This window comes from Mercenaria mercenaria, chromosome 14, assembly GCF_021730395.1.
Source record: "Mercenaria mercenaria strain notata chromosome 14, MADL_Memer_1, whole genome shotgun sequence".
Classification (NCBI taxonomy): domain Eukaryota; kingdom Metazoa; phylum Mollusca; class Bivalvia; order Venerida; family Veneridae; genus Mercenaria; species Mercenaria mercenaria.
In genome coordinates this window covers 17468520-17494349 of record NC_069374.1, presented here as the reverse complement: position 1 = coordinate 17494349, position 25830 = coordinate 17468520, and the positions used below count along the sequence as shown (strand labels likewise).

Below are 25830 nucleotides of genomic sequence, written 5' to 3'. Positions count from 1 at the left end.
TCGATTCGATTATCGATTTTGTTTTGAAACCGATTTTACAACACTATTTTAAGTGGAAAAAAAGTAAGTTTACAACATCAATTATGCATGTCCTAACATATATTTGATGCCTCTTAAATACTTCCGTAATCCTAGCCTATCCTCATAGGGTTGTCTAGGAATACTAAACTTCCGTAATCCTAGAATCGGGGGCTATGATTACGGTACCGTAATCCTAGCCACTGCCTATGGAAAAAGCAGTGGCGTGGGGGCAGCAGCCCCCTAAGTAACATGGCGTCATGACATATTTCCGACCAGGGACCGCTAAACTAGCAGTGTCCCTGCAGCTATATGAAATAACCTGGCTTAATAGTGAGCTCGAAGAGCAGGCCCAAAGGGCCTGCTCAAGAATCGAGCTTTACGGTAACGCAAGTATACTTGCACACTTGGTGATGGAATTGAAAAGTTTCGTCGGAAGTTTTTAAAAAGCGCACCCTAGCGGATAGGTGCTCACAGGAAGTACTTCTTTCCGGAGTGAATACAGAACTTCATTCAATTGCTAAAAAACATTCATCACTCAACCATAATGAAATAATGATTTCCAGTTGTTTGAAAAAAATATTGTTTTCATTTAAAAGATCAAGCATCGGCCAGAAAATGGAAAAATGTCATTAATAAGCAGAAAGAAACGGGAACGCGGTAATGACGTCACCGTGACACCGGCTTCCCATAAATTTTGCAACATATGATATTCACTGTTACAGGTATGGTGACACTAAATGTAGACTTTTTCAAGTGAATAGGTTCTCCTGAATTCTTATGAATAGTGAATAGTTTCTTTGTGACAAATAAATGATGCATAATATTTTTAGCTAAATCCGATTTCTTTGAGCTTGCGGCAATATCCGGGAATCTTCCCCTCTATGTACGGAATGAACAAAAATAATAAAGGGAGGTAAAAAAAACGTTGATTTAGAAACCTTTCTGTATGTTATAATTCAATATCTATAAGTTTAAGACACTCTTAGGGGTGGTGGTCGGGGATTGAGGTAGATATAATATACTTCATTCCGTAGAGGGGAAGATAACCGGATATTGCCGAGCTCGCTTTGAGGCTTTGCCTTATTTCATATTACAGCATTGCCTGTTCACACCTTTGCAACACTGCACTCAGCATCATACCCCACCCACTCACATGACCAAGGATGTGATGAGAAAAAAATGTCTTCTTTTGACACAAATCACATCAAAATAACGTTTGTCAATATAAAACTAGGAGATTGCAAGAAATTACATAAATAACACAAAAACAAACGTATTAAACGGTTTACGATGTCATACACCTACAAAGTTTCCAAAAAATCAGATTTTGCGGGAACCTTCAAAAACCGGAAGTTCAAAAATTTCCGAGCATTACTGCAGTGAATATCTATTCAGGAGATATTTTGTTTTTGCCTTTTATTATCTGCAAAAAATTGCAAAGACAATAGGAATACTTTCTTAAATTTAATAAAAACTGACAACATTAGTTTTTAAGCATTATTTCTACCATTCACATTGGTTGCTAAGGGTATTTTGATAGTTTTAGCAACAAGGAATATTGGTTTCCGGTTTCTCTTGTGTGGAATAAACAACAAAGGTAAATTAAGCTTTATTTAAAGTGAAGATCTGTTCATCAGAATAAAAGAAACTCCACATACAAACATAGAATAAAGAGAAATATAATTCAAGTTATTAATTATTTAGACCGATCGTTTCAAGTTTTAATTAAAAGAAAAAGGTAATTAAGCAAGCACCTGCTGCTTAGTTATGCCAGAGACCATTGTCTCCGGTTTTGCATTGACTCGCATTACTCTTTCTAAAATGTAATGAATATTATTTGACATCTTTGCTAGTATCGTTTCAGTCAAAATGATTTTACTGTTTGATGTGAATACATGTCCACTCGAAATAGTTCTCAATTGACTTGATAGGTCATTAATCCTATGATATACTGATATTGGATTTTTCATCATTTGACCTTTAAGATATTTTGTATAAAAACACCTCTCCCTCTAACCTGCACACCCTAAATTTGACTCAGAATAATCTAATATTTGATTACTCCGCGACCGGGTCATAAAACTTATCTTTGTTAGAATTATAGGGTTTTGTTTGTGAGACAGTGTAGCTCTACTTGGGTTTACTTAGTCCAAATAATTGTTCTCAAGAGTTGAATATCGTTATTTTTTTTTTGACTGGTCGATATCCCCCTCCTCTAGGTAAACAACGTGAAATATCAGAATGTAAAATCGGTCTACCTGAGGTTTTATTATTCAGTAGCCAAGGAAATACCGAACAAGGGTTCGGATTTGTACATCAACATGTACACTTTCATTTTTATATCTTCACCAACAGATATTTCAAATGCCTTAAATGCCATTTTTCTGCTTTACTAAATATCGCTTGCTTTGCCTAATATTTAAATTTTACCGGCCTCTGTGAACTTAACTATTCTGTGCCATTTCCGGGTATTCAGAATCACTGGTTTACGTACTGACACTAGTTTAATGAAAGTGACTTCGGAGTGCTCAGCCAGACTATGAACATGCAAATCACATGTATTTATATTGACATGCTAGAGCTTTAAATCTTATTGCAGATGACGACACGACCAGACCTCGGGATGGATATGATAACAAAAAGACCAAGGACCCCTAGGGATCCTTACACAACACTTACAGAGACACAAAAGAAGAACATCCCTAAGGTAAGTGTTGTATCAAACTTCACAAAATTTGCAACAAGGACCTTCTATTTTATTGCAGTCCACGAAAACACACATTTTTTCAAGTGTCATAATGGTATGTTGCGCACATATTACACACGGCAATAACGGAAATCAAAGTAATCATTACTTCTTTATGTACGAGAGTGAATAAAAAAAAAATACGCACTAAAGTTAGTTGAAGTCATTCAGTCTTATCAAAGCTCATTTAATACATAAACAAAATATCATTTAGCTACTATCGAGTTCATTTGAAAGAGATCTCGAGACAAAGTATAATTTGAGGCTGTCTCGTTTTATAATGTTAATTACCACTTTGGAATGCATGGGTTAAACTAGCAAATAGAAGCATTCTGTGATCACCAAGTCTGATATACATTGTTTCGCAGTAGACATTTGACGTCGGTTAGACGTCGTATAGACGTCGGGCCCCGACGTCGGAATAACGTTGGATTTTGGTTGGATTTGCAAACCGTTTAGACTTCGGATCCCGACGTTGGCTATACGTCGCAATCTCACCATTTTCCAACCTAAATCTAACCACTTTCTAATCAAAATCTGACCAAATTTTCTACGTAATTTGCAGTCAAACAAGTGATCAACACATGTATTTTATCATCTTTATTTCATATTATGACGACGTAAGTCAAATACAATAAGTCCAAAAAGTAATCCAGTTATTGAAACTTTTAAGTTTCGTCATTTTTGTATGTTTCTTCAACTCCGCTAATATTTCTACCTGAAATGTATAAAATTTGACAGTTTCATCATTTCATAAAAATAGCAAACTTATATAAATATACTAGTGCCATTAATAAGAGCATAATTACTAAGTGCAAAACAAATATGTTATATTTTAAATTCTATGAAAAATCTTCTATAAATTCGTAAAATGTAAAAGTTTAGTGTTAAGCGCAATTGCTTTTAAAAGTAACAAACAAAAATGCATCAATCTTTGAAAAAATACGGAACATTAATCAGTATAACTATTAAAATAAGTATATTTTTTTAAAAATCTGTTACTCACGTCGCGGATCCCCTCCCTTTGTTTAAAGTATGTATACACTTGCTCCATCTTATCCCAACAAATATCAAATTACAGGAAGACTGTGTAAACCGATGCAGGCTTATCTCGCGGATGTATGAGTAATAAATTAACATGTGTAGAAGAGAAGATCCTTAGGTAGAATAATTTATACATGTGTATAGAATGCACTTTTATCTTTAACAGTTTAAAATTCGTGAACAAATCCGTTTCCGAAAATAGACAATCTCATGCGATAGTGTAATATAAGTAATAATGTTTGATGTGCGAATGAACTATTATTTATAAGCGCATGTCCAGGCCTTTATGAAAACAAGTAAATATCTTGAAACTATACCAGCAAAATTATACTAGTTAGTTTTACAACTAAAAACATTTATCAGACTTTCTATCCAACCTAATTCCAACGTCTGCTAGACGTCTAAGTCTGACGTCTATTAGACGTCGTGGATATGACGTTGTTTAGACGTTGGGTTCAGGTCGCCGACGTCGCGACCAAAATCCAACGTCTAACCAACGTCGGTACGACGTCAGGTGTTTACTGGGTTCTTTGTAGTTTAGTTTTATATACCAAACATGTTTATTGAACCAATTAATATATAATTTCCCCGTTATCATCAGGACCCTGGAGCATTTTTCATGACAAGCCGACCAGAGAGGGCATACCCAGACAAGGGCTGGTACCGAGACCGATATGCAACAAATACAAACCAATACTTGCTCAGGGGCCCGCCCACAACACACCCATTCTGTTGGATTGATTCACAGTGGCAGAGAGACCCACCAGAGCAGTATAACACAGCTAGATTAGGGGGAACTGAGAGATGGGGTCCAGATAAAGTTGGTACGTATAATATTATGTGAAAAAATGGCATTTCAATTTCATATCGTCAAAGTAATGGGAGTAATGTTAGTTCATCGTAAATAATACGTAGATATATATTTGTTATTGTCATTTTCTATGAAAATGATATTGATAGGGATACCTGAGTGATAGCAGAAAGAAATTAACCATTCTTTTTTTTTATTTCATACATATTGTACAAGTTATAAAGTAAGAGAGACATTTAGTAAACTACACGTACATGTAATTCAAAATAACTGGAATCAGATACGTGGCTTGTTTTAAATTCAACGTTGTAAACAGGATCAAGAACTGTGCAGCACTTTAACAAATCAGAAGACTCAAAGAGATTTACAAAACCGGAAGTCTACCGCCGACATCCGACGAACCTTCCCGGCGATGTTTGGATGGATTATGGAAGGCCAACAGAAGGATATTATGCCCAAAGAAATCCAAGTAAGACATGTTACTGTTTTTATTTATATAACTTTCGTTGAATAATACACATAAAAAGCATAAGTTAATATGCAGTCAAACTAAAAATATACATATTACGAACTACGTTTAAGAAATATGCATAATTCCTGAGAAAAAAACTGAACTTGTGTTGAAAATTCGAAGGGAGACCATCTATATACTATTTATATGCGAAGTACTAGTAATTGGTAATCAAGAAAGATTACATTGATATCGATATCCAGAGAGCTGGAAATGCTGAAGCTGTATGTGCAATGTTGAGTCCTACAGAGACTAGTTTAAGGTAGTTCCAATGAATTATCTTTGTTTATGCTGGTAGTATAATTTTCTCAGTCAGGACGGGTTCCATTCAAGCACTGAAATCTTTTCTTAATCTAGAATTAGTAGTTAATATAGGCCATGCGATAAAGTTAGTGTACACTTGAATTAAGGAAAGCGCACTGACGTTGGTACGAAACATTTTTTTCTCGTACTTAATGCCTTATACTGCTCTTTCGGATAGCAGATCCACCAAGAAGCAGAAACAATCACATATATAGTCGCTCATTACTAGTTACATTGTATGTATCGGGTTTTTATGTACGGCTCACATTTAACAAACTTTCATATAAAATCGGAGCTTATCCTTTAAAAATATTGATACTGTTTAACTTTCAGACTCACAGACATGGTTCGGATCAAGTGTTCCTCTAAATCGAACAACTGTATTACAAGACATACGTCCGAAAACACGTGCAGAGTATGAACAACAGCGCGAGGCACGTGCGGCAGACATGTTGAAACGTCAGACTCAGTGGCCAGCATACAGCGAGTACACTGACAGAACGCTCCTCAGAACACGGGTAGATCCCGTTATAAACACGTAAGTATCTGGCAACAGATTACTGTAAATAATGAACCAGAAGTTGTCTCACCTTTTTCAGAAGATAATTTGTTAAAATTTGCTTTTTCCCCGAAAGGAAACACATTTGAAAGAAACTCTGTCTTTTATAGTTGTTTTGAGATACCAAATGACATGTTATTTTATGTTTATGGAGATATTCTATTGCGATGGTGGCGATTTGTTACATGAACTTCTTCGGTTGAATCAAGGTATTTCGTATAAAACATCAACGCTATTTTCATTGGCATTTTCTGTGACCGTTTGTGCATACTATTCTGAAAAGAACGTACAATTTCCGTCCTTCCTTCTAAGAATTTTACAAATTCCACAGGATATATATAAAGTCGATATGGAAATTATACCTCAAACTGAACTTGGGTCTGTAACAAACAGAATCAGGAATCAAATAAAGTAGTCTCCCTTATTTCAATGTAAAGGGAGGTAACTTGCCAAATAGGGAATGTGTGTACAGTGATGACATTTTATGATTTTTGTTTTTTTATTCTGTTCTGTAGTGTAATATCTCATCATTTACGCACTTTTAGTTACATTTTTTTTCCGAGTAGGCAGATAGCTCTTTTATTTGACAAGCTGCTGTTTTAAATAAAGGGGCAATACTCTTTCAGCCAAACTATATAAAATCTGTCGAACTTCGAAAAATGTAGATAAATCTGTAAAAACATTGAAACTTCATTTTGTATTAAAGTTATATTGGCATGAGGGTATTGAATGAAGTTTTGTTTTGATATTATTTAACTTTTCAACCTAAGTTTTGGATAATGATTGCGCGGTAATATTCTAAAAAGATACCAAAAATAAAAAAGAATTACCTGGTCTATTGGTAAGCAAAGTTAGACTGTTAACCACTTATGAACAACGTCTTTAAACATTTGTATCATAGCTTGGTGTTTTTTCTTAACAAATTTGGTGCAGGTAATTCGTATACTCTGACTACAGGGTGCGGTAACTAAAAGTGTGCAGGTATTTAATACCCGCACTCTAGTTACCGCACTGTTGGATAGGAAAGTATGCCAGCATGTCTGGAACAGTAGACAGCGACGTGTATTTTATTGATTTTCTGCTCTAGCATTGGTTTATTTTACCTGGGCTTTACACATTTGTAAAGCAAGGATTTTAAGTACTCACTGAACTGCTGTATATGGCAATGTGGAACGCCTACAACTACCATATATGGATGGCTATGATACAAAACAGAAAGAACATTAAAACTCTCGGGTAAACGATTTATACTCGGGGGCTACGCCCCCTCGTACAAATCGTTTACCCTCGAGTTTCAATGCTCTTTCTATTACATAAACTAAACTACACGATAATTCTATTAAAAAGCTTTTTGAATGATATCTTTGTCGGTATTTAAATGTATATCTGTTTGTTTGATTTTAATATGGCAGACACTGGAAAATGATCATGTGTAAGTAATGATGTTACTAAGATGAATTTACAAATTTGTTATTTGCAATTTGTAGTTATTTTGCGAAGGATATTCTGCATATTGAAAGTAATAAAAAAATGAACTACTTAATTTTATACATGTTCAATCGATACCAGAAATTTGCGTTTTCCCGGTTTTTGTCCCTTATTACATGAGTGAAATGGTATTAGTTTCTTTATACGGAACATCCTTCGGCCTTGTTACTCTTCCAGTGAAAGTCGACCCGTTACACTTCAGGTAACAGTTGACCAGTTACACTTCAGGTAACAGTCGACCCGTTACACTTTAGGTAACGATCGATCTGTTACACTTCAGGTAAAGATCGACCCGTTACACTTCAGGTAACGATCGATCCGTTACACTTCAGGTAACGATCGATCCGTTACACTTCAGGTAACGATCGACCCGTTATACGGTTAATGTAACAGTCGATTGGTTACATTGCCTGTACTAATCGGCTCGTTACACTTCCGGAGACAGTATGTATCCATTTCAGGCAAAGTTTGTCCATACAAATCTATATTTCTTTTAAATGATGTCAAATAAAAGATACATATTTGCGACAATATCGTCTTTTAGTTTTCTATTTTATAAGAAGTTAGCTTTGCTTTACTCGTAAGAAATGAGTTTTAAACAAATAAACAGGACTTAAAAGTCGGCATGGTTTCTTTAGATGGTGATTTCACTGGCATGATATCATTGCATATGATGCTAAAGCTAGATAGTATGTAGTCTAACAATCACCCTTTCTCAAAAGAATTCGGATTTGTAGCGCAAAATGTTGAAAAGTTATGTTTCTTTCAGTCGATTCGATTTTATTGCTTTAAACATAGCGTAACATCGAATTGATGGATTTTAGTCAAGCGGAAGGTCCAGCTGAAATGGCCTGTTGAAAAGTCTAGGGGCACACAATGCTAGTTTAATGCTAGTTTAACTAATGGTGCTAAGTAAGTTGCAGATTGAGAAACATGTTAAAACACATCTTTTTTCCAGGAAATGAATGTGTTAAGAAGGAAATATTAAAAGTGTTTGTTTTCGATTATCTATCTCACTATATACACTTTAAAGTTTAGATGCAAATTGAAATTGCATGAAATTTTAAACAATCTTAAGCCATTTGCTGTGTGTGGATACATGCGCTCTGGGATTCGAAAGTAAAGCCACCTTATTATTTATTTTTTAGAATAAAGCTTGTTTGTTATAGTTATTGTGCATTATTTTGCTCATTGCTCACTTTAGCAAATTTATCGGCTCACTTTCACGCCTGCTTGTTGACGTCATCACAATACGTTAACGACGTCTGTTTCATTATTGTTCGTTGCTAGCTTATAGCCATGTTCTGTTTTGTTTACTTTTTTCTTGATGCTTGTTGTCACATGGATGTTTCTTTTACACGACACGTTTTTAAGTCTGACTGAAATCATTTGTATTTAGCACTTCAAAACATTTTTATCGGCTCACGTTCACTCTCGCTTAATGACGTCATGAAACGACGTTATTTTCATTATTTTTCATAGCTAGTCTGCTGTGTTGTCTAGTGTTGTTACATGTGTTTTATTGCTACTCTATATATATCAAAAATCTGAGAGATCGTAGCCGGTAACGTGACCGTAAATACAATATCATGATGTTATAATTATTTAATTAAGAGTGAGACATTTTTCAGTTTTAGCTCTCCGAATTTCCCATGCCATGCAATTTCTTATCTTTATTTATGTCCTTCGTAACATTGATGTTTAATCGCAAGTTTTGTCAATTATATGTATAGTCTTCACATTTCTTTATTGTATTTTGTTGTTTCCAAATGACAACACAATATAACGCAATTGTGTTCACTTTTATAGGACAACCCTTTTTGTAGCGTAGATCTATGTCTTTAAAACAGAAGTAAACATATATATAAATGTTTTAATTTTATATCTTTCTCTTTATTACAGGCTAACAACAAGGAAGAAGTATCTTGAAGAGGCTGCTCTCTTTGCCTAAACTTCCGGAACGTTCGCACCATTATACCGATTCAGCATTACCTGATGACGTCACACTGATTGTGTCATAAAGATACTCACGGAAAAATCGTGCAAATTTTATGACGAAAACAAGGCAAATTTTGCTGTGTTTATTTTCATACTATTAACATGCCTCCGTAAAATTAAAATACAGGTTCTTCTAAAAAGACATACTCGTCTTTCGGAAGACAACGCCTTTTCTTATTTGAAATGCGACGTAATTGCTGTTAAAGGTTAACACTTCCCCAACCATTTGTAAACGTTGTTAAAGGTGAACACTTCCCCAACCATTTGTAAACGTTGTTAAAGGTGAACACTTCCCCAACCATTTGTAAACGTAACCGGTGGTATTATTAGTGCTTACTTTTAGTTAATCATTAAAATATCTCGAGAATAAATTAGTGATTAGTTGATTATTGAATACTCTTTAGATTACTCTTAAAGTAAATGTAACTTTATGATTTATTACCTGCTGTATTACATAGAATAACGAATCATGCAAATGCATGTAGACAGGAAAATCATTTGATTTATTCATTCAGTAACAATGGCATGCACTGCCTACTTCATCGACTTTTAACAGGGCGATTCTCGTAATTCTGTCATATTTACTTTTTTTATTTCCATTTGCATTCTGAACTTGTAAATTCTGTTTATTTTTTTTTAAGAAGCAGTCGTCTTTTAGCGTAAATTGTAAGAATCAGTATTGTATAAATTCAAATCAAAATTTGTAAATGTATTACGTTTGTTGTGAAGTATTTCAAAATGACCAATGTAAACATATTTCAAATGTTACGAATAAATTCATTTTTTTTGTATATTTTACTCACTGTTTTCAGTTATTGTATCCCCACCGTGCCGTGGGGTATGTGGGTACCTTAGCCATCAGAACAATTTGCAGAGGACCAGTTCTGATGTTGTGAAAACTTGTGGTCCGATCCTTTCGTATAACTTTCTATGCTTATTGTAGTTAGAATATATCATATAAATAAAAATGAAATTATGTACAATAACACACGGTTAAAGTAATGGGTTTCATTTTCAAAGTACCCCTTTGCTAGATTTTTTTTTTTCAAATCTGTATTAGCGAGTTTTGGATCTTGGTTTACTATGTGTATCCTGTATTCCAGACACCTCCATATACGAAGGCAGATATTTTATTTCGTACCAGAAAGGTTTCTTACTGTAGAGTTAACATCTGAAAAGTTATCAACTTTCAGCTGTGCAATATGGTGTGATAAACACCAAGATTTTCAAGGTTACTTAATAATTTATCTGGAAATTTTGACGTACATCTTAAAGGTGGTAGCTGAATTCAATAAGTTTATATTTTTCCAGGGGACATCACATCATAGTGTATTACAGAATGCGAAGTCTACATTTGTTTTATTTCATATAAAGTCTAAACATATGAATTATGAATGACTAATTTAAATTACTATGCAATATTTTATGAAACGATCAACGTTTTACATCACGAATTCAAAATCGCATATTGATTTGACGAGCTATTTGTTGTAACTCTGTAATATCATATATTTGTGTTTAATTTTTCAATAACTGAAGTGAAAACTGTTCAATATCACGTGGTATTCTGCACAGCAATGAGATTTCTGGCCAATCAGAATTCATCTATTTATAGCTCACATTATAAGCTCTGGTGTCATCTTATAGTCTTTTAATTTTCAATAACTATAATAGGTTATATAACAGTAGTTATTTTGAGAGGTTCGGCTCGAGTGGATTTTTGCCAGATCTGATCTCACGAGGCGCCTAAGCGCCGAATATGATCCGACCTTTCAAAATCCACGAGAGCCGAATACAAAATCCCAGATCTAGCTACTGTTATAATGACTCGTTTATTATATACCTCTACCTTTTTGTTTGTTGTTTTGTTATTGATTAAAATCTTCAATTTTTATCAATATTAAAATGAAACTTAATGAAGTTTTATGTGCGCTGTTTAAAGAACTGTGTCAGGTCATGCGTATTAATGAAAGTCCGGTTGCATACAGTACAAAAGGTAGAATATGGAATTTAAATGGTACAATACGGATTTTTTCTGCCTGTTCATATTTAATTGACAAATACAAGCCGATGTTTTTTACAGAATTTATATAGGTATATAATAAAACAGTATATTTTACCCTTGACTTGTTGAATGTTTCCTGGATAATGCATCTTCATCTTTATTTTTTTGTAAACATGAAAAAACAAATATTTTAGAACTGTTGATAATATTTATTGTACGAAAACACGACTTGACGACGATATGATATGACGGGAGAAACACAGCTAACATTTAGCAGCAGGTGACGGTGGTAACTCGCTAACAGATGCATAATAGGACAGTCCTGAAAGGAGATGAGAACATGACTGTTCGAAAAGTTCGTGCAGATATATCAAAATGAATGAATGAGGAAAAGAGCTATTGAAAAAGATATATTGAAACATAAAATTGCAGAAACAATAAATTATTGCCTTCTCAAACTATGAGATTATTAGTAATACTATCATAATAATTGATAGTGCCGAGTTAAATCCAGCATAGCAGTCAGAATACCACACCTGATAGTGCTAACCGGAAGTATGATAGCACCACAAACGATTGATCACACCGTACCTGCTAGAGCTGACTGGAAACCAGCATTGTAATCACAGGCGACTTCATTGCTCACAAAGTCATTTCTGTCATCATTATAGTTGTCTCCTTGATCTGGTCCACCCACCAAACCACCCAGAAGAACATTCGGGTTGTCCGCACCACCTTTAGCACACCAACCATTTGTTGCGCACGAACTAGAAAAGAATGAATTTAGTTTACTAAGGATAAAGAGTTTTTTACAGAAATTGAAACGTCGTTTCTCTTCTGTTTATCCAATGTGAGACGGTTTTGGAGTCGTCTATATAGTGTGTTCACACGAGATAACTCCTGAGGCTATTCAAATTTTGTATAATTATGTCCCTTTCTTCTCATCAGAAGAGATATTGTTTTTTATAAAGATTATCTAGTGGGTAGCCGGACTAGGAGTCGTCTGGGGGTCGTAAAATGTCTCCATGTACTTGGACTTAGTGATGTTATATTATCCGGTCTTTTGAGATCCTGGAGTTAATTCCATGTATCAATGTAATATTTTGATAACCGTTCTCTTGTTAGAACTTAAAAAAAGTAGTATGCGTAATTTTTCACAGCAATGGCATCAGTGCCACATGAACTGCAGTTTAATTCTTAACCGAGATAATCAGTAACGATGTGTTACATCATCCTTTATTGCGGAGAAAGCAATGCAATTAACTGCTGTAACAAAATATCAAGATTATAAAAATGAGTTCGGACACCAGTCTCGGAACTAAACAGTCAGATGCCAACTTTCTGAGACTTGTCTAAAAGCTGAAATTGTGTCATATATACCTTCCTCTGTGATGTGGACGTTTAGGGTAGTACGATCCGAAGCCAATTTCATAGCTGATGTGTAGTTTGTTGTCTCCGAGTAGATAGTTGACCTGGGACATTGCCCATTTCTTATACTCGTCAGGCTTGATTCCAAATTTAGCCGCCATTGTTGCTATAAACGCCATATTGCCTACAACATATTTTTGTTCGAATTAGTTACTAGTAATGGCAAATGATAGGCGAAAAACATTTATGATTCTTTTTAGGAATTACACGAAGACAGGTGCGTCAGATTATTTGTGTGGCGGGGTGGGGTGGGGTGGCGATGGGGAAAGATATTTTCATAGTCAGCAACGGTTACCCATATCAAGAATGTTAGAAACATAATAATTTAAGACCCTGTTCTTGTTTTTACGTTTCAGTTGCCAAGCACACAAAAGGTGGACTGTAATCCGAAATGATATCAGTAACATTAATTGGATGAACTGGGGTTTGAAATTACGTCTCCTGGTTTCGAAGTCCAGCGCCCCCCTCCCCCCACACCTATAAAATCAGGAACGTCTGATGCATATCTGTTAGCATTATTATGTTAGTTATCAAATTGCGTGTCAGTGTAATATATTATACACTGTACATGACATATCACTGACCAGCATGTCTGTTAGGTCCCCACTTATCTCTCCAGGCAAGGCCACACGGTGTCTGCGCAACATCTCCTCCCGGCATGAACGAGCGAACCAGGGCCTCCACATCACCCTTGTATGCATCATCTCCGGTAATTTGGTACAACAATAACTAATGGATGGTAAAGACAAAAATATACATTTTATATATACATTAAATGCAGCAGGCACAAATTATCAAATGAATCTTGATAACGTGTAACCTCCGTTATAGGCGTACGGTAACTAGAACAATTGTAATTATTGTACTCGACAGATCCCATCGAATCAACACACTCTTGAAGATGTAATTGCTGTCTGATATCAGACAGTAGTTGAAAACATTGTTAAAATATGGTCTATGCAAGTAAAGAACCATGACAGACTAAGCTACAAAGAGAAATAGTTCTGTAAAGAAATAGTTCCTGCACATTGGTGGTGTTATGATTCGTGTACATTGCACTTTTCCTTAATGACCTATACCTTTGTGCACAGTATTCAACACTTTTTGAGTAAAGACATGGAAACTTAAATTTAATATTCTCTTTTATTGTATGAATACCTTTTTTTTTAAATCCCTTAAATAGTTTCAAAGTTAAGGCCCGAACAAGAATGTGTCCATACACGGAGTAACAGTAAGACGACCGGTAAGACAACCAGGCAGACAAAATGATCACCTTAGGACGGTTACCGAATCCGTTGTTTTTATTTCCTCCCTTTATAGCTCTATCTGAATACGTTCATGTGTAATATTGAAAGTAGTGCTTTTTTCAAATCATTATTATTATGCATAACATCTATTTGGACATTTGGTTTATCTGTGTTAAACATAAAATAAAATGCCTTATGCAACTTTAACATTCATACACAAATTATTATACATGTAGCTGCAAAAAGTTATCTTATATTAGAAAAATAACCATAAACATACTGCGGCCTCTACGTTGGAATCGTCCCAGTTGAATGTCCACGGTGTACCGCCATGATAGAATCCCTTAGCATCACTGAGATAACTGGTATCGCTCGTGGCCCTATACATCCAGCTAGCAGCTACAGCCATGTCGTCAACTTCACTGTTAGACCTGATATATGTGTTATTTAATGTGTTAATGTGTACATCTTTATCTTTTATTTTGTTATTCTATGTTTCCAGTCATATTGCAGGCGTTTATATAGTCAGCGTACTTGTTTAACTTTCGCATTACTTTGTAATGGGAAAGCCTAATTTTCATTTGCAATGGCGAATCGGTGGAGATGGACAGTATACAGTACTCAATTTGGCAGAGCTAAACCACAATATAAATAGTGTTTATTTGATCCTAGGATAAACGAATTATAGACATCAAGCTTACCAACAAGAATTTTACAGTTTCAACAGGCGACGGCTAGAGCACCGGTACCGGTTCTCTTGGTCATCTTCTACTGAACCCGTACCGGTTTTCTAGACACTACCTTGAAAAATGCACTGTTTAATAGGGAAGGATTTTTTACTTAAATGCCCTTCCATATTCGAAATTGCTGTATCCTGGCTAAATATTTTGACAAATTTCAATGTAACTCGTTTAAAGTCGCAGAATCCAGGCTTAGACGGCTTACCCGTAGAAGTCCTTGGCAACAGTGACGCAGTCTGAATATTTCCCACGGTTGGCCTTTGCAAATTTATAAAGACCTTTGGCTGCCTCCAAAAGTTTGCCCGCATAATTTGTATCTGAAAAATACATTTTTTAGTCACATGACTGGTCGATTTTTAATATAAATTTAATTACATTGTTCCTTGAGTCTTTTAGATCAGTTCTTCTATAGTTGAAGAGGTTAATGATAAAAATAATGCGAAGTTTTTCAGTCAATTAAAGCTGCATACATCCAGATATATATCAAATTTTTCAAACTTTAGAAAATGCTCTAACTAGCTGACAATTGTAATAGAAAGACATTTGAAAGTGATGAAGCTTTTATCTACAAAACGCTCTTTTAGTCAATAAAATATTGAGAGAACTCGCAAAAGCGTTAGTCTCGTTATCGAAATTTGATACAAAATAGAAGAAAAATAATCGTATACATAGAAATATCTACTTAAGTAATACTGGTTTACATTTTTTTATCCAATATCAATTGCTATCTGACTGTTTTAAAATTTTTGATATTTTGTTATTCATCTCAACGGAGGCACGTCCCAATAAACTGGCATGGGCGTCTTATTTACAGATTAAAAATGTTAATGAGTATTTTCCGTCGTTGGTTCTACGGACGTTAAATTTTAATAATTCCAGTTTATTTCTAACTTACTGAAAATGTGACAAATGAGACTATCAGTTAAACATTTTCCTTGAATTATATGAGAAAATCACTTTTATAATCGAGAAAAAAAATAGTAAAAAAGATTGTAAGATTATTTAATAGATTAAACTTTGTTAGCACTAAGAACTCACCATGGCACATATCGTTAAACACCATGGATCCAGAAGCCATTGCGGCAACCATTTCACCTGCAATGTCACTTCCGTGGCAACCCGAGTCTGTCCTCCATCCTACACGCCACTGGCTCATAGTTTCTGGCCGCCCCCAGTAGGCATGGTCCTGGTGCCCATCACCAACCTGTAGGATAGCGTTAAGTGATTGTGTTCTGTACTCGCATTTTGTTGCATATGTAACACCTAAATCTTTAACTAATCTTTTGGCTTCAAAACCCAGATAGATCTACTATGAGGTTGTTTGAACATTCATTTATCTATTGTTATAACAACAATATTAAACTCTGGCAACAACAGTTACCGACAGCCCTTAACTGTCCTTAAAAGCAAGTATTTCTTCAGAAAAGAATTATTATACATTCTGTGCCATTCTATAATATATAGATCTAATTCATGTAATGAATAAGTACGTTTAAATGTGAGCGCCCAAAATATCTTACAACTGTACTTTAGCAATCAGTCTATGTAACAATAGAATCAATAACTGAGCCGCGCCATGAGAAAACCAACATAGTGCGTTTGCGACCAGCATGGATCCAGACCAGCCTGAGCATCCGCGCAGTCTGGTCAGGATCCATGCTGTTCACTAACGAATTCTCTAATTGGAATAGGCTTTGAAAGGGAACAACATGGATCCTGGCCAGACTGCGCGGATGCGCAGGCTGGTCTGGATCCAAGCTGGTCGCAAACGCACTTTGTTGGTTTTCTCATGGTGCGGCTCAGTCTTTTTTAATCAGAATACATGGGGATGTCTACAACGGTTACAGGTAAACTTGTGCCAGTGACTCAAAAACAACAAAATGGGGGTTTTGTGCAGTTAATGGAACATTTTAGGTATGTACACCATACTGATTTATTTTAGCTCGATTGTGATAAAAGCTTGAGTTTATTTGAATCACTTTCAAGACCGCATCCTGGATATTTTTTTTGTCATTTGAAAGGGCCTGGTGTGCGCGTGAGCCCCACGAACCCACGACATCCGGTCTGAGTGGCCGACAGCTTAACTATCGCACCTCTCGGGTACATTTTAAGGTACTACACAATGTAATCCCATTTCAAGCTTGTCCGACCACAGGACATTGCTATAAACATACTTGAACGTAGTTCCGTTGCTGATCGGGTATCCAACATTTAAGGAAGTAATCCAGAGGTGTTCTGATCATGTCACAAGCCATATCTGTCTGTCCCGCGGAGTTGTAACCCTCCCTGAACTCCAGCATACCCCAGAGTAAAACTGTCGCCGACCATGCCATGGGTAGGTTAAATTTTACATGATCTCCAGCTGAAATACATTCTCCTGATATTTGGTGTGTTTAATTTCATATTATTTTAAGTTGAAATTTACGTACATATCTTATATTTAGTGGTTAATTTCAATATTATCTGTAACTATATATATTCCTTTCATTTGTAAGTTAAATGTTACTTGATCTCCGACTGAAATACGTTTCTGACATTTGTAGGTTAACACGTCTTTCAGATGTAAGCGTTGCAATTGTCGTTTTTAGTGCGAGTGCAATTTTGCAGATTTTATGATACGAAAACATAACCTGCGCTATCCATATATTGTGATAATATGATAATAGGCATGCAGAATGGAATACATACCGTCATACCATCCTCCGCTCAGATCATGACCGTCGTCGGCGTCGTGAACGTTCGAATCTCCACGCCAAGGGATGGGATTATTTGCGGGGAGGTATCCCGATCGCTGCGCATCAAAGAAAAGGATGGACAACTTCAGAGCTTCTTTGTAGTTATACTTCATAGCAGAGCCTGGAAAAAGGTTTGCATCACTTCATATTTAGCTTTAAAGACCTTTTCGACATAAATCACCACGTTATTATTCATTTTATCGACATAACTTTGAAATAATATGTAAAGTGTTTAGCTTAAAAAAGGCTGAACACCAGTAAATCCGACTGTTCTTTCATTCATATAAAATCCACATACTTTATAACGTTTTTTTCGATATTTTTTAGAATATCAGATTTTCGAATATATCGCTACTATACAACAAGAAAAAGGAATGTTGACTTTTATTCTAGTATAAGACAACTACAATTCGTTAAATACAACTCTTATCGCTTCCTTCAACGTCTCTTTCCGAGACATAAAGTTTCTACTCCTCCATACTGATTTCAATAGAATGCTAATCATGCAGCAGAGTAATAGAAAGCCCGATTATATTTAGAATTGGCACGAGGTTAGGACTATTTATATTTGGACTACTTGTTAGGCTTACTTTTAATTTGGTTGTGATCAGCCTGAAACACACAAAATATGTACACTACCGCCACATGAAAAGCATGATTATCAAATGAAATTCGAAGATAATACTTTGCTTACCACATCCAGAACACTGGTGGGAAACGGCTACACCGCCGGAAGATGGAGCTGCGGTAGCACTTCCTCCGGAACTAGATCCAGTGGATGTTCCACCGGACGTGCCGGTTCCACTCCCAGAGGAACTAGATCCACCACCTGGGGATGGTGTTCCACTTCCCGACGATGACGTGCCGCCAGCTACGGTGGATACTCCTGTTCAGAAAGATAAGGACTACGATTGCAAAACCACTTATTTTTTTTTTATTGAATACATCCCCTTATTATTTCAATGTAAGGTAAGAAAACGCAATGCGAGTGTAAGAATATTGAAATATCCATACAAAATATAACAAATATGAAATTCAAGTAATTTTTCTTCAATATCGTGACATTTGTAAACAGTGACAATACTTGCCAGTCTCTGTAAATTTTACTGAGTGAAAAATAGACTGAGTAATAAATTGAGAATTTGTGCGATTTTTTTTAATCAACAAAATATCCTTTTCCTAATACAGCTATATGCTCTTCCAAACCGGCTTGTTTTGTTGCTTTTATATGCTGCTTTTTTTCTGCAAAAAAATGAAGATTTTTGACCAAAAGCTGGAGGGAGCGTGGGCACACCATTCTCAAAGCACCCTTCTGGCTCTACTGCTATCCTATTATACGGGGGGAATTCAGAACGTTTTGCGACTGTCCATTCAAAATATAGAAAAAAAACTGTATTTAAACAAATGTTTACACCAGCCCCGTTAACTATTCATCCTTGACAGAAATCCACTTTTCCATCCGGGTTACCCTGAAAGCCTCAGAGAAGTCAGACACTAATACATAGCGCACCAAGCCAGCATTTTTTTTTCAGCGAAGGAAAGAGAAAAAATCACAGGAATTTAATTTGGTGGGTGCAGCAAATGCTTGACCTGTTAGTCCTGTAGATACTGCAGTACAATATTGCTCTTTTGTCAAATGAATTGTCATGAATAAGGCAGATGCCCTATAAACTAGTTTTTTGGCGACATTTAACAGTAATGTTAAATTCCAACTGATTTTAGAACCTTGTCCCTATAAAACTTTCCTGTAATAGATTTGCCTGGTGCACCGGGTATTTGTACAACAGGGCCATTGGACTTGAAGAAAATTGTTTAAAGAACCCGTTTGCAGCTTTGTGTTCTTTTTGTGGTAACTTGTCATGCTTGCCCTTTCCTAATCAACTGTCGTTTATCCGCCTTTGAAGTTCGAAATAATATACCCATGTTTCCCAAGTGAGAAGTTCATAAAACCCCCTTTCATCTCCTTTTTAACAGATTTTTAGAAGTTTGTTTTTTTTACAACATTGTATTCTTTGTGGATTTTGCCCTTTGATCAAAAGACATGTCGGTATACCCACCTTGCATACGTCTTCGATATTTTCAAGTGTTTAGTCAGAATTTCATGAATACTTTCCAGTGAAATACCCACTGATGCAGCTATATGTTACAATGTCTACTGCAACGGTAATGTTATGAGAGGATGCTGATGTTTTATGGCGCCGTACATGAGGTAGATCTTGGACTCTAGATTATTCCTTATTAAACACCCTTACCCTCCTATATAAACAGTGGCTTTGGGTGGGGAAGAATCTTGCAAGAATCTGCTTGGTTGGTATATACAGAGAAGAACGCACCTGGAGCCTCCATGCAAAAACTTGAACTCAGCTATTACAAAACCAACTGTGTCGAAATTTTTAATTTACATGGCTATTGAAATCACATAGAATTCCATGAAAAGTCTTGCTTGTACCTGTAATAGTGTCTACGGAAGCGCATTAGTCTCAAAATTTTCTGATATCCCTTCGTACTACAAGGGTTTTTTTTCTCAGAAAAAACGGCGTGATTTTACCACAATTGTTATTCAAAGGTTAACAGTTACTTTAAATGACATACCAGTACATGTGTATGTTCCACTACAACCTTTGTCTCCGGAGATATGACCATTGAACTCAACAAGAAGATCTTGCCCAGATGTGAGGTCTTTATCAAAGGGCATGTTCGTTACCGTAAACTGCGAACCACTGCTCGATGATACGGTAGCTTTCCATATCTATCCAGAAAAAACAACAACACATATTTGAAACTGAATTTCGCGACAACGTTGTCTTTCGTCGGATGTTTTATAAATGAGATAGAAGAAATGAAGAATAATCTCGTTACCACACAGCGAAGAGAACCACGGGTAAATTTTTAAGGTGATTCCACGTTTTGAATTTCCAGTGAACGCCAGAAAAATAAAAGAGTTAAAATTCAAACTAATGTTTTACTTTACTCGTCAGAAAGGAACCACTCTAACACCTTAAGATTGAGTTTCGGTACCCTTATTACATGACTTCAATGAACTCAAAAACAATTTCTAGCACAGGTGTTGCTATCGAATTTGACTACGCTGTATTGCTGACTACAGTGATCAAAATGACTTACTTCATTTGGTTCTTTTCATCGTACCGGTGTATGATACTACAAGTAAGTTCGTTAATTGTAAAATTTGAATACACAAATTATACTAGGGCTCTATTATCTTATAATCACAATTTACTTACATCTAATTTATCAATTGGTGGTGCAAAATTGAGAGTGCATGTCCAGCCATGAACGGCGTTGTCTGCATGGATTGTGAAAGTCCCCATACATCCGCCAGTCCAGGTTCGCACAACGGTCAATGGGGCCGATGTCTGTCCTGACACTGACCACACAGTGGACACCAATATAAGCAGCAGGAAATACATTGCACATCTAATCTATATATAGAACAGATCTGAAACTGCCATAAGTACAATGGAGCTAAATCTCGCTAATTCCCTTTATCCATACGCATTGCCACGATCGGGGCACCTTACTCAATAAACGTGTGTTTGGTTTAAATAGTATTTTAATATAGGAAACTTAACATATATAACAACATACATGAATACTGTACATGAACAAGTTTACAACAACGTATATAGAGTATATAACGTTCTGTCTAACTAAATCAATATTAATTATCTATGTACAACGTGGTTGTAATACTGTTGATAGATATCATTTAATTTAAAATAAGTCGTATACTATAAAGCTGTGAACTGGACTCACTGCTACAAGTACACATATTCGTTTATTTTACTGAAAAAGACTCATACAAAGATTGGATCAATATCTGTATCTGACAGACTGACATCGCCACTGAATGAAAAGTCCGACGAATAAACACTGATGTACAAATAGGTGCGTAGACACTTTTAAGTACTCACAAAGAAATCAAATATTAAATTTAAATAGCTCTGACGTCTGGTTCTTGTTGTGACCGTTTTGTTGGTGGTGGTGGCGGCGACGGCATGAATAATGCGTAAGACTGTATAACACGTACGTGAATTTCACATCTCATCTTGGTATTTTTTTTGCGTACCCTTCTTCCGCATAAAATTATGCTGAAGAGAGGTACATACTATTCTGAGCTATAGTGGACAAACATTACGCTTAAAGCCCCCTTACTCAATCGTCGTCAACATCATTTTATTAAACCCATGCCACACAGAGACGTTTATCTCAATCAAAAATGAAATAAAAAGAAAAACTTACGAACTGCAAATAATCTACCAACTTCTTATATTCTGAATGTCTTGCTTTGACTTTGCTTATATGATAAAGTAAACTAGGACAAACTGATGAGCTAGTCTGTTACCTTGCCGTATTTGTATACCATAGACAAGCTTGTTTTTGACTTTTCGGAGAGATAAAATATATGACGCAAGACACTTAATGAATTCTCTTAATTCTCTTCCTTGATATTTGCTTTCAACATGTATATAAGTGAGCACTTAGCAACCTAGACAGATCTTTTCTCTCTTTTTTTCAAATGTATTTGAGGCCCGTCACCTTGTTTAATCAATATGAAAATGAAAGTGACAGACAGATGAATTAATGTATTCGAAATGCAACAACTGCTCTCCTGAAGTGCCGTTGCACAGTAGAACACACGCATATTTCTCCATATATATACAGTAACCTATTAATCATTCTAAAAGTCAGAAAAGCCTTGATTTTTCCACAAGTGAACATTATTTGTTGACGTGCAATAATTATGAAGTTTAGCCCCCACCGAGAAATTGATTGTTAACCTCCTAAATCTCGATATGATTGTGTGTCCACCTGCTTAGTTTGATACAGGGAGAACGCAGATCTACGGATGGCGGGTCGTGAATTCTGGCGTTTGTTTTGTTTCCGTGACGACTGATAAAAGACATTCTGTCTGAAACAATTCGTCCTCCACCTCTAATTCATACCTATTTGCGGAAACCAGGTGTGTACTGGTACATAATCAATGAAAACGGATTAGGTTAACTGCTCGCCCTTATATAACTGAAATACTGTTGAGAAACGGCATTTAACCCAAAGCAATGTAATGAAATAGCAGGCAAAGTCGCCTTCCCTTATTGCGGAAGAATTGATGTAATCCGTCCTATTGCAATAAAACCCGCTCTGTTAGCTCAATGGACGAAAGACAAGTCTGCCAATAAAACAAATCAAGGAGTCTCAAATTCGATCCCTGGCGAGACAATGATCATTATCATACCAATTAATTAAAAATAGATGTTTTTTTTTTTTTTTGCAATTTGTGGACAAATATAGATGTGCGTAGTCAGTTACTAGAAGAATACGCCAAATCTAGCTACACGTTTATGCAGATATTTGACTATCTTAAAACTCCAAAAAATCATTTTAATAATTCCCGAGGAATGGATTTCGTAGTCTTTGGGGATAAGGTCACTACAAATCCTACTAAAATGATTTAAATCGATTTAAACTTTTAATACATAATTATCTAAAATAGCAGCTTGATTGAGCATTGCACCATTTCAAATCGAGCACCTGTTGCAATGAACGGCAGATCATTTAACATAAACGTATGTTTGTAAAATGTTCAAATATATGTCGAACACCTCTGGTAGCCTTTTCCAACTGAGTAGGAATGATCCATTGTATACAGTTGTCCCAATAAGGGGAGGTAACTCTATGTTCGAGCTCGGTTAACTTTGTTGAACAAATATGCATTGTCTTTCATTAGTTCTGCCATCCGTTTATTGTACGGCTCGTAGAACTTATACAGCATGTCCTTGGTCTCTTGCTTCATCTTTGCCTTCACTGGATTTTTATTAGCCGCTTTTAATCTAACTATTTTCGATAGATTTTCTTTAGAAAGCGGGTCTGAAATGGAATATTTGAACATCTGAAACAAAAATGTATACAGTTTAATGCTTATCTTATATGCTACAAAATTGTGAAGTTTCGATTATTCATTATTCATAGCACACGCAGTCAATAACGGCCATGACCTTTGACCTACAATACCTCCACGAATTGTACCAGTAAGGGGAAGTAACACGTTACCAATACCATATAGCTGTTGTCTCCCCTGATATCGATTATATCGGTCATGAGGTCAATTCTTCCTCATGGTTGAACTCAATAAGATTCATTTTTTTGCCATATTATCTACTGATCTAAACTCAAATGAGCATTTTCTAGTTATTGAATGGTAAATAGTAATTGTTTCAACTTTCGGTGTTTTGGTATCCAACGCCGAACAGGAGGAAGGTTTCATCCTTGAAGAAGCATTCTCTGTCTAAAATTAGTCATTTAACATTATTGATCGAAAACTATTTTAAGCCAATCTGTTTTGGTTTTTTTTGTGTTTTTTTTAATGAAAAAAAAAGATGAATTATTATCATCACTTGATCGGCCGGCATTGCATGGTTAAGTTTGGTGTTTAAGTCGGCAAATTCTCTACAAAACTATCAAAGCTATTGCTTTAAAATTTGCCACAGTTTTTCACTATCAATAGCTGAATCTCTACAGCAAGACACATAACTCCATCCTGCTTTTTGCAAGAATTATGGCCCCTATTGGACTTAGAAAATATCAATTTCTTGATTATGTTTTTCGTTTAGGTCAACTTTTCTCCTTAACGGTCAAAGCTATTGCTTTAAAACTTAGAGTAGTTATTTGCCATTAAAGGCTGACACTGCACAGCAAGTATCGTAACTCTACATTGCATTTTGCAAGAATTATGGCCCCTTTTGGACTTAGAAAATCAGATTTTTGGTCAAGTTTTGTGTTTAGATCAGCTTTCTCCTAAACTATCAAAGCTACATTGCTTTAAAACTTGCAACACATGTTCACGATCAAAAGCTGACTTTGTACAGCAAGAAGCATATCTCCATCCTGCTTTTTGCAAGAATTATGGCCCGGAAATATCAGATTTTTGTTTTATATTAACCATCACAAAACACGCAGGTAGGGCAATATTTCTACCTGGCCCTAAAGACCACATGTTTTGTTTTCCATTTTAACATTTACAGTATTTTTAACCTGTGGATAAAGATCACCTCTCAATAAAGACCACATTTTGGCTCTCCTAAGGGTGGTCTTTGTAGACAGATTTGTTATACAGAGACAAAAAATCAGATGAGCGTCTGCACCCGCAAGGCGGTACTCTTGTTCTATATCTAGTAAAAATGACCATGGCCCAAGCTAGCTATCTGTTACCCAGCCTTCATCAATCCTAATCTCTCAACCTTCAGCGGGGAGAGACAACGTCTAGTTTGGAGTTTTGTCCGATTGGAGTGTTGTATTGTGTTAAGCTTTGTTAAACGGATTACGGTCTTTTAAATATCGATACTAAATTCAAGCTTCGGTAGATAATAGAAAGACTGAACTTTCTGGACTGGCACTTGCCTGTACAAATGAACGTCTGCTGAATATTATTGAATTGCTTGTTACATGTAAATAAACACGTTTAAAACTCCGGCGTTAAACTTTGCATGTGTATTTTGAGTGCGCTCGCATGGCTCGGTTAAAATGTTTGAAAACTCCTGTTTTGAATTTTCATATAAAGAAACATATGTACACACATGGGCTCTCAACCACTCTATGTAGCAGAAAGACAAAATCACTACTTACTCATGTCGAGAAACTTGAAAATGTTTGCCAATGTTTTTCCAGTATTGTTTACGTATCGTGTGAAGTGAATAGGTAATATCTGCTCCCTCCGGAACACGGCCAAAAGCTCTTGCCAAAAGAAAGCGTAAAAGCCAGCCACAAAACTCTTCTTCAAAAATATGTTCAACCTCATATTTTCCTGAAAAGTAGGCAAAGCAATTTGGGTCAGTCGAACATATGCAAAAGAGACTACGTGACCATCCGAAGAACATTCGTACTATATTATTTTCAGGGTGAAATATTGTGAGTATACCGATATTCGTGTCTTGTGAGCAGAATGAGAGAAATTGATCCCAGCAGAAGAGGCCCAACCTCACTGCGCGTGAAAGTAGTGATTTGAAGCCAACGACCATATTTGCGCCGCCGGAGAGCCTCTAAAAACGTATGCAAGTGAGAGAAGATCTCAAAAACTACAACAGGACATGTGTTTTTCTCCATACAATCCATTCGCAGATCTTATATATGTCACAGAAGTAGGATACAATACGAAATTTTGAGTCTTGTGTGGATTTTG

The 25830-nt window shown here is 35.9% G+C and overlaps 3 protein-coding genes across 5 annotated transcripts in view; 1 reads left to right on the top strand and 2 right to left on the bottom strand.

Annotated features, from left to right (window-relative positions):
* LOC123526466 (GMP synthase [glutamine-hydrolyzing]-like) overlaps positions 1-1402 on the bottom strand; it is a 49734-nt gene extending 48332 nt beyond the window's left edge. The window contains exon 1 of the mRNA XM_045305628.2: positions 1327-1402. The gene's annotated coding sequence lies outside the window, so the exon portion shown is untranslated. The remainder of the gene's footprint in view (positions 1-1326) is intronic.
* Positions 1403-1506: 104 nt separating this feature from the next.
* Positions 1507-10272, top strand: LOC123526468 (uncharacterized). Of its 3 annotated transcripts, none has more exons than XM_045305630.2 (7): positions 1507-1618; positions 2621-2728; positions 4413-4635; positions 4939-5091; positions 5770-5974; positions 7408-7427; positions 9386-10272. In XM_045305630.2, the coding sequence occupies exons 2-7, from the start codon at positions 2621-2623 to the stop codon at positions 9388-9390; spliced, it is 714 nt and encodes a 237-aa protein (XP_045161565.1). In that variant the 5' UTR covers positions 1507-1618; the 3' UTR covers positions 9391-10272. The 3 variants fall into 3 exon arrangements, 2 of the variants coding, with proteins under 2 accessions (XP_045161565.1, XP_045161564.1); XR_008366997.1 differs by lacking the exon at positions 7408-7427 and having other exon boundaries at positions 1512-1618; positions 9386-9687; positions 9764-10272; XM_045305629.2 differs by lacking the exon at positions 7408-7427 and having other exon boundaries at positions 1512-1618.
* A 1402-nt stretch (positions 10273-11674) lies between these two features.
* LOC123526465 (endoglucanase E-4-like) lies at positions 11675-22051 on the bottom strand. Its single transcript, XM_053522991.1, has 13 exons — positions 21897-22051; positions 20879-21076; positions 20229-20385; positions 18331-18522; positions 17590-17757; positions 17076-17263; positions 15940-16105; positions 15107-15218; positions 14442-14592; positions 13499-13643; positions 12867-13038; positions 12078-12253; positions 11675-11808 (listed from the first exon to the last, which is right to left on the bottom strand). The coding sequence occupies exons 2-13, from the start codon at positions 21062-21064 to the stop codon at positions 11750-11752; spliced, it is 1872 nt and encodes a 623-aa protein (XP_053378966.1). The 5' UTR covers positions 21065-21076; positions 21897-22051; the 3' UTR covers positions 11675-11749.
* Between the last annotated feature and the right edge of the window lie 3779 nt (positions 22052-25830).